Here is an 8,635-nt window from a genome sequence, read left to right as displayed (position 1 = left end):
GCCGTGTGCTGCCTAACCGGATAAACTTAGACTGGACCTCCACTTTAGATCACCATGATAACACACACAAACACACTCAATATAGAAAATGCGGTAGGCTAGCATATCTATACGACGGCTCCGACTGTGGGTGTTCTGCTCCCACAATCGGGTCTTGATGGAGCCTTTTCTGATGTTTCATTTATTGCCACCTATGGCTGTTTGCACATGCGACTAAGGCTGATGCACAAAATACACACACACACACACATAGAAAAGCCAGGAGCAAATATCTGAGGTTAATGTTTTTATTAAATATATCACCTTTTTACATTACATCTCAATTACAAAAGTGTACATACACACAAGTGAGCGTTTAGTCACTTTGGAATTGACTCACATAGACAGAATTCTCTCTCCAGCAGCAGCATGTCGGTCGAGCCGAACCATCACTAACTAACACACTTCGCCCCACACACGTCATGGTTCACTGCGGAAACACAACTCGCTCTTTGTGGTCACGTGTTCCTGATCAGAGAGAGCAGCAACGTAAAGTAAAAAACCTTTGACAGATACGTCAATACAAAGTGACAGCAGACACATAAATATCGGAGGTAGGTAAGTGTAGATACCCGTGTGAGAGGCGGAGCTCTCTGCTATCTGCAAACCCATGGAGTCATGGGAGATGTGTTCTGAGTTTCCCAACAGAGAGTATTGTATTCACTGACGAGAGCTGAGTTTTGAGGAAAACAGACAATAATAAAATAGAAGAAAATGTGAAATCATAAAAAAAAACATTTGGTCATTCAGTGCTTTTGTTCAAACCTCCAAAAAACTCCTTGAGGGAAGAGCAAGCTCAACTCAGCCATGGAGTTAGTCAGGGCCAAGACATATATACACTTTATACACTCATACAAATAATAACAATAAGGCAAAATGATATAAATACTCATAAAATAATTACAAATTACAAATAGAATGCAATACAATTGAAATAAATAAGGCTGAGGAGTACAAGTAAATGCATCAATATTACAATCTCCTTTTCAGAAAAAACAAAAATAGATTTTTCTCTTTGGGACTTGTGTGTTTGGGTGAGGAGGGGGATGGAGGGTGAGTCCCGTATATGACAGTGTACCTGAATTAAACACCACCATGGACAAAAATCAATAAATAAACAAGTTATCAAAAAAAAGGAAACAAATCAGTGGCTTGCTTGCTTTGTGTCTCCAGTGGTCCATCTCCTTAAGGACACTCTGCGTCCGCCGGCAGCTCGGACGAACCCAGAACCTTCTTGCCGTTCCAGGGCGACACACACCAGCACCGACCCCTCTGTCCGTCCAGAGAAGATTCACACTGCAGAGAGAGAGAACGGACACGTCTTAATAATCCATGCTTCCACATGGCCTGTACAGTCGTCCTGCACCAAGTCAGGTGACATCACGCTCCAGCAAACTGAACACACACACACACACACAGGGGCATTCTGGGGCTGCGGTTGACATAATCTTGGCTACACACTCTCACACACAAGTTGGTGAGATTCTTTCACGCTGACTAGACTCATGAATCCAGTCCCAAACACACACACACACACACACACACAGCTGCTCACCTGTTTGGGTTTGTAAAGTCCAGGTTTGTCACAGTTGGGGAGGTAGAATCTTGTTAGTCTGTCTCCGAGTTTCTGCTGAGATTTAGCGATCTTCTCCAGGGCTCTCTGTAGTTCCACATGACATGGGCCCTGCACAGAGGAAGAGGAGGAAGAGAAGGAGGGTTAACTTAGGTAAACTTTAAGCAGCAGTTTGACAAAAATCCTGATATTAAACTGCACTACACACAAGATTAAGAATAACAGCAGGTCTCTCTCTCTCTCCCTCTTAGGCCAAACGTGCTTTTTATTTGACTATGAAACAGAGGGTTGTGTGGTTGTTTAGTCAAAGCTTGTATCAACCTTGATCTACTGAATTGTTCCCTTTCATTCACTCAGTATTGATCTCTTTTCTCACTGACTGAGGGAACCGTACAAGGATTCCAGTGTAGCTGCACTGTGTACTTGGCAAACAGCAATAAAGCCTTAATGTGACTCAACTCCACTGACTCTTGATCACAAATTAAGTTATAAGTTACATTGAGTCAAGTTGCCTTAAAATTATGTTTTTGAGGAATCGCAGACTTTTCAAATGCTTCACTAATATAAATAAGAAAATAGTCTGAAAGTCATTTTAAACACTCATTTCTCTCCCTCTGTCTCTCCTTCTCTATCTTTTTCTCTCTTTCTCCCTCCCTCTCTTTCTCTCTCCCTCCGGCTCTCTCCTCCCCCCTCCTCGCTCTCTAACGCCACACGGGCGCCCCCTTGTGGCCAACCCCGTTTCCTCTCCGAGCGTCTCCACAAACTTTTCGCCCCCCTGCGGTGGTTCTGGGTGTTTCGTACCTGCTCGACCAACTTCTTGCGGTTGGTGACGATCTTGGACTTCATGCTCTCCTGGATGTCGGCGGCGTCCCTCGGGCCGGGGAAGTAGTGGCTGGAGCCCGGGTCCGGCATGACAGCGGTGTTCTCCATCTCGGTCTCTGCCGGCTCTCCCTGATCTGGAGAAAGTGAAGGCAGCGCGTGAGGACCGAGCGAGAGAGAACGAGCTGATTGTTGTGGCATCAAACCCCCACAGAGGCGTGTGTGTGTGTGTGTGTGTGTGTGTGTGTGTGTGTGTGTGTGTGTGTACGTGTGTACGTGTGTGTACGTGTGCGCGCGTGCAGGCGTGCGTGCGTGCGGGTGTTCGGCCTACCTTGGGGTTCGGGGGTCGCCTCGGGTTCTGTGTTCTCCTCCGTACACACCGCCTGTCCCCGGGTGAGGGAATGCAGTGGCCGGGGGTCGTCGGGTCTCGGGGTGCACCTCAGCCCGGAGCCGCACGGCGCCGTGTAGATCCCGCACAGGTCTCCAGCCTTCAGGGCGCAGGCGAGGCAGCATCCACAGCGCGGCTCCCGCAACACCTCGGCGCATCCGGGCGCCACGGCCGGACACTGGCTCAGTTTCTCGGGAGTGCAGGGTGCGCATCGGATCGGCTCCGGCCCCGGCACCGGGGACCCCAGCGTCCCGCCAGTAGCCAGCACGGAGCACAGCGCGGCCAACGCGACGTGTTTCACATATAATCCAACGGCCAACATAGTGAAGAGTGACAGAATCTAAACGTGTGGAAGCGCGGAGAGAGTGAGAGTGAAGCCGGAGTGGAACCGGGTCCTGCTCTGGAGTCTAACCGGGTCTTGCAGGGGAGTCTTATCGTGTCCTGCTCGGGAGTCTAACCGGGTCCTGCTCAGGAGTCTTATCGGGCCCTGCTCTGGAGTCTAACCGGGTCCTGGTCAGGAGTGTAACCAGATCCTGCTCAGGAGTCTAACCGGGTCTTGCTCAGGAGTCTAAGCGGTTCTTGCTCTGGAGTCTAAGCTGGTCCTGCTCAGGAGTCTTTGCTTTGAATTGGGAGAATGTCTAACTGTGGCTGCGCGCTGCCGTATTTATAGCGGATCCCGGGTGTGTTTGACGCATCGGCGTTATGAATGATTTGTGAAAGAAGGTGTAATGATACGATGCGCTGTGATTGGCCAGCGTGTGCCCGGTCAGGCGGCTCATTTGAATACAACAATCACGTCAATATTTATTTTGGAACAGGCGGTGCAGCACGTAAGACGAGTGACGACACAAGCTTCTGATGTTGCAGTCAAGCAGCGGCGCTCTAAAGTACAAATGGACCGTTTAAAACAACTGGATACGCAAACAAGTTTGATCAATCGATCCATAACAAGTCGAGCGAAGTAACCAAGCAGAAATACTTTGATTTTATTACATATCTCAATTAAACAATACACTTTAAAGTGATGATTTTCCTCACGTGGTCTGTATTTACACGTTTTACTTTCTTTTTTTTATCGGAAGACAAGATATAAACATAATAGTTCACTCAGTTCTGTTTTGATTCTTCTTTTCTCTTTAAAAAAAATAACGTCACTGTTTATTCATCAGCGCGTTGATTGTTTTTCCTCCCAACTTCTTACACAACTTTTTGTGACACTAATTACGCGCCCACACGGACCCGCTCAGGCTGAATGGAGCAGAACCGGAACATCGGCACGTTACGCAAACAACAGAGAGAGAGTGTGTTTGGGAGGGGGGTGGAGAGGGAGAGGAGGGCCGGGCGGAGGTGTGCGAGCCTCCCCGTGCACCGAGGCTTTGGGCCCCGTCCAGCAGAGGAGATGTCCCGCTGTAATTATGCGTTTCCTGGAGCAAGAATAGAGCAAAGCGTCGACATGACCGCAGACACGTCCCCGCGCCCCGCAGCGCCCTGGGGGCCTTGATGAGCTGCTGCTGGACTTCACGCACGCACACAGACATACACACACACACACACATATAAGGGCTAGTTTACTAAAGCACCAAAACCGCTCTGACGCTGCTTATGATTCATTTGAATCAATTAAATCCAATCACAGACCGAGCTGATGCAACGAGCCCTGTCCTCTGATTGGCCCCATGCAATGCTTGATGGGATTGCATCATCTGTCAACTGGTGTTAACTAACCCCCCCTCTCTCCTCTCCTTTCCCTCCCCCCTCTTTCTTTCTCTTTCTCTCCTCTCTCTCTCATGTGATGGACAGATTTGTATTTGTCAAAGCTGCAGGCTAAATAAAGCTTTTAGTTTAATCTGATGTGGATGTGTGTGTGTGTGTGTGTGTGTGTGTGTGTGTGTGTGTGTTTGTGTTTGTTTTTCTCTTTGTCATCTCCACTCAGAGTCCACTCGCCCCCGGGGAACAGGTGGAACAGGTTGCTTATACTTTGTATTAATTGCTTAAAAGCACGGAGGCAGCACTGGTCTGCGCTGTCAATAAAAACATGTTGTGTGTGTGTGTGTCTGTGTTTGTGTGTATGTATGTGTCTGGGCCTATGTGGGTGGTCTGCAGGGTGCGCACACATTGTGTGTGTGTTTGTCTCCTAATGAAGGAAGGAAATGAATGTAGCATAAATATGATGCTGTGACTCAGGCTGCGTCATGGAAACAGTTTATATGCTGAACCAGTCAGGTGAGCGTTGAAGGACCAAACCCTGTTTATATGGAGGGATCAAGTTAAGGTTAAGTGGAAGGATTGATAAAAGTGTACGGAAGTGAGTATTTTGAGATATTCACTTATTCATTCCCCTATCAGCTCTTCTGATTGGACCCTGATGGATGAGCAGGAGACCACCTCTGCACCAGCCTGTTGAAGTGTGTGTGTGTGTGTGTGTGTGTGTGTGTGTGTGTACAAGTGACTAAATAATGGAGGCGTGTGAGTGTTTATGAGCATGTATGTAGGCTTATGTTTATGTGTATGTACTTATTCTTTGTGTAAATATTAGGAAACAAGCACTACATATACAGACTGAAATGAAGATGTGGAAATTGGAAAATCATAACAACTCCAGATCCACAGCCTGGTGCCTTGGTCAAGGGCACCGGCAGGAGGAATTAACTGTGTGGGTGGATATGTATGTAAAAACAGCTCAAACTGATGCTTTGGTGGAGTCACATCATGTTCAAAACTTGTGTTTGGATGCTTGTGTTTGCTCCCATTTGGCCTCCATATTGTGCATGTGAGATTTGAACTCTCCAACAGTAATAATGTATGTCTTTATGTATGTATATATAGGGAGCCTTCAGGGCCTCTGGCTGTCCTCAGATGAACCGCGTGTTCTTCAGCTCCATTCTCCATATAGGATGCCCCCACATAACCCTGCCTGTGAAATGGAAAACATGCACAGGGCCTCCGTTCCTGCCGGCACTGATCCCAGACATACCTGACATCTCATGGTACTTCTTCATGTGTCTGGCTGGCTGCCGTGTAGACTGGCTGAGGAAGCATGGGACCGTCCGGCAAGTCTTAATTAGCTGGTTGATGTAAATAGGGAGCGACATGTACAAATGAGGGTTGAGGTGGGGATTAACATGTGAAATACACGGAGCTGTCATGTTAGGTCAACATGCTTGTGTAAGGTTTCCTCGTGTCAGATCAGAGAGAGAGAGAGAACAGCCAAACAAAGCCCAGTTATCTCAGCTCAGGGACAGACCCTGTTTTCCAAAATACATGTTCATGTGACGGGACCCATCAGAGCCGCAGAGCCCAACCTGCAGCACTAAGCCCCCTGTCTTTGCCTCAACGTTTGTGTTTGCGGGAGTGATGATAAGGGGGTTTTTCCATCTCTTTCAGATGTCACATGACTGAGATCAAACAGCGCTTGGCATTGAACGTCCCAAGACTGGAATGTTTACCTTTGACAAGAGCACCGGGAAAAACATTCCTGTTGTCTCAGAAGTCGCTCACACCCACACGCACACACGCAAGCACTAACGGTCACACTCACGCACACGCACAACACGCACAACTTCCACCTTCCATTTATGGTGATTTAAACCTTGCCCTTTGGAGGGCGTGGGGGGAGGGGGAGAGGGGGAGAGGGGGGATCTACGACAGATGAGTTCAGAAAAACAGGGTTGTTTGAAATCACACCCACAGAAAGAATGCACACCTGTGTGAACACTACGTACAAGCTACTCCGGATTTAAAATAGTTGAGCTGCAGCTGAGCGTCTCTCTTAATAAAGTTATTAGCTTCACTAAAAGCTCCTTAGTAAAGGTACATTGATGCTCCTGCAAAGGGGCACATTTGTTGGCAATTATGTCTAACTATGTTTCAAATCTGTCAAGCAAAATTAAATAAATGTGAGTAATTACTGTATTGTGTATTCCTAACATTTACATTGTGACATTATGAGCCTGTTTAAGTATTTGGAAGTTCACACTGACTTCTGCATCTGAACAACAAAACTAACTAACTTAAGTGTTGCATTGTAATGGATGTTTTTGTTTAGACTACATTTCCCAGAAACCCAAGAAAGGTGACAAGGATGAGTAATGCATGCTGGGATATGATCTCAGAAATCACAGGGCAGGTATCGATTTGCTCAGAGTGTGTGTGTGTGTGTGTGTGTGTGTGTGTGTGTGTGTGTGTGTGTGTGTGTGTGTGTGTGTGTGTGTGTGTGTGCTGCTGATGAATCCAGGCCTGATATTTATTATTCTTATTTTATATTGTTCTTGCTGCTGTTGCTGTGCATGTCCAGCGTCATGGCAACTGTAATGTGCTTGTGTTTGCACACACAGATGAGGAAAAGCTCTTTAATGTTAAATATTGTATTCAGTCTCATCAGACTGCACTGTTTTGGTTTGCATGTGGCACAAATCTGCAAACATAAAATGAAAACAATGAGCAAAAAAGGCCAAAAGCTTCATGGATCTATGATTTGAGCGCTTTAAGCAGAATGTTTTCCATGATTGAAATACTGCAATAAAGTATCTCACAGTAACTTAAACCTATTGCACCTTACTCTCCTCTGCCTGAGCTGACCATCAGCAGCAGGAATGTGATGTGATTGGACACAATGACTCTAATACCTCACAGAGTCGTTCTTTTTCTTCTACCGCTCACAAGATTTCTGTAATCGGATCATCGGTGTCTTACTAAACAGCAGCGGATCACAGATAGAAGTCTGGGAGAAAAACAGGGCAAGCGAGGCGACGAGTCCTGGGTCACTCTCACTGCTTTACCGTCAGGAGTGGGGAAGTGGATAATGTCTTGGCATGTCAGCATGATAGTTCACATGTGTGTATATGTGTGTGAAAGTGTGTTTCGCTGCATGTCAGAATGAGTGTATATGTTTGTGATTGTACACTTGTGTGTGGGAAACCCAGGAAATCCAGGCTCCCATGCGCCAGCATCCATTGTGTTTAGTTTCCTCTTCTTGCTCTATGTGTGTGAGTGTGTGTATGTGTGTGTGTGTGTGTGAGTGTGTGTATGTGTGTGTGTGTGTTTAGTTGCTGTGTTTCCCTCTGTCGTTGTGGCTCTAATGAGAAGAAAGAGGAAGTCCGAGCCAGAGGATTGCACTTGGCAAAGTGAACTGGAAACTCTCATGAATGGTCCAGGCAGCAACATCCACATGCAGTAAAGTGGAGTTTTCCCTCCAAAATCATTGATGCACGAGACTACATCCACTTCCTGAAGATTCCTGAAAATGTGTCCTGAAGATCCAGATAAAACAAGCTATCACAGTAAACCCGAGTTCATTCCGCCAACAAGGATGAACAAGCCAAAATATTATCTCTTTCTTTATCAATTCATCCACATTTTGCTCTTTCTAATGATTTTGAATCATCACACCTGAAGGATAAGGGAGGCATTACAACCAAATGTGCTCCAGTATCAATGAATCAAAGTACTCAGAGTTACCTCAGTGTTGACACATTCCCATCTTTGTTTTTTTGATGATTTATTGCAAACCCTGAATCTTAATTACACTACAAGGCAGTTCAGTGTGTGAGGGGATTCAGGGGTTTGCATTTTTATTTTACAATATGCATAGTGTAACATTTGGAGCAAATATAGAATTGAGGAAAATGGAGGAAAAAAAGGAAAACAAATATAATAGAATATATATTATAAAATAATACATTTATATATTGTAAAATAACATAAAACTCTTTAGATTATTACTTAACGTCATCGAGCTGTAAAAGCTGAGTTACAAGAGAAAAGTTTTATAATTCCCTCAGAAGTAACGTGGCACATAAATACCTGAAGGATGTGCC

General features: G+C 45.9%; 1 protein-coding gene across 1 annotated transcript; it reads right to left on the bottom strand.

Moving 5' to 3' along the window:
• Window positions 1–273: 273 nt before the first annotated feature.
• Window positions 274–3,490, bottom strand: igfbp1a (insulin-like growth factor binding protein 1a). Its single transcript, XM_076154492.1, has 4 exons — window positions 2,763–3,490; window positions 2,414–2,568; window positions 1,595–1,723; window positions 274–1,335 (listed from the first exon to the last, which is right to left on the bottom strand). Exons 1-4 carry the CDS (start codon window positions 3,139–3,141, stop codon window positions 1,225–1,227), a joined length of 774 nt encoding a protein of 257 aa, XP_076010607.1. The 5' UTR covers window positions 3,142–3,490; the 3' UTR covers window positions 274–1,224.
• Between the last annotated feature and the right edge of the window lie 5,145 nt (window positions 3,491–8,635).

The sequence above is a fragment of the Genypterus blacodes genome, unplaced genomic scaffold (genome assembly GCF_046128005.1).
Source record: "Genypterus blacodes isolate CSIRO-AG114 ecotype Tasmania unplaced genomic scaffold, CSIRO-AGI_Gbla_v1 ptg000062l_1, whole genome shotgun sequence".
NCBI classification, from domain to species: domain Eukaryota; kingdom Metazoa; phylum Chordata; class Actinopteri; order Ophidiiformes; family Ophidiidae; genus Genypterus; species Genypterus blacodes.
The sequence above is the reverse complement of the archived record's forward strand: the minus strand, read 5'-3'. Positions and strand labels throughout refer to the sequence as shown.

Coding starts and splice junctions, on each gene's coding strand:
- igfbp1a (XM_076154492.1), bottom strand. CDS start 3,141: ATGTTGGCCGTTGGATTATATGTGAAACACGTCGCGTTGGCCGCGCTG. Junction 2,569..2,762: donor GGCGACCCCCGAACCCCAAG/GTAGGCCGAACA, acceptor CACTTTCTCCAG/ATCAGGGAGAGCCGGCAGAG. Junction 1,724..2,413: donor GCAAGAAGTTGGTCGAGCAG/GTACGAAACACC, acceptor TCCTCTGTGCAG/GGCCCATGTCATGTGGAACT.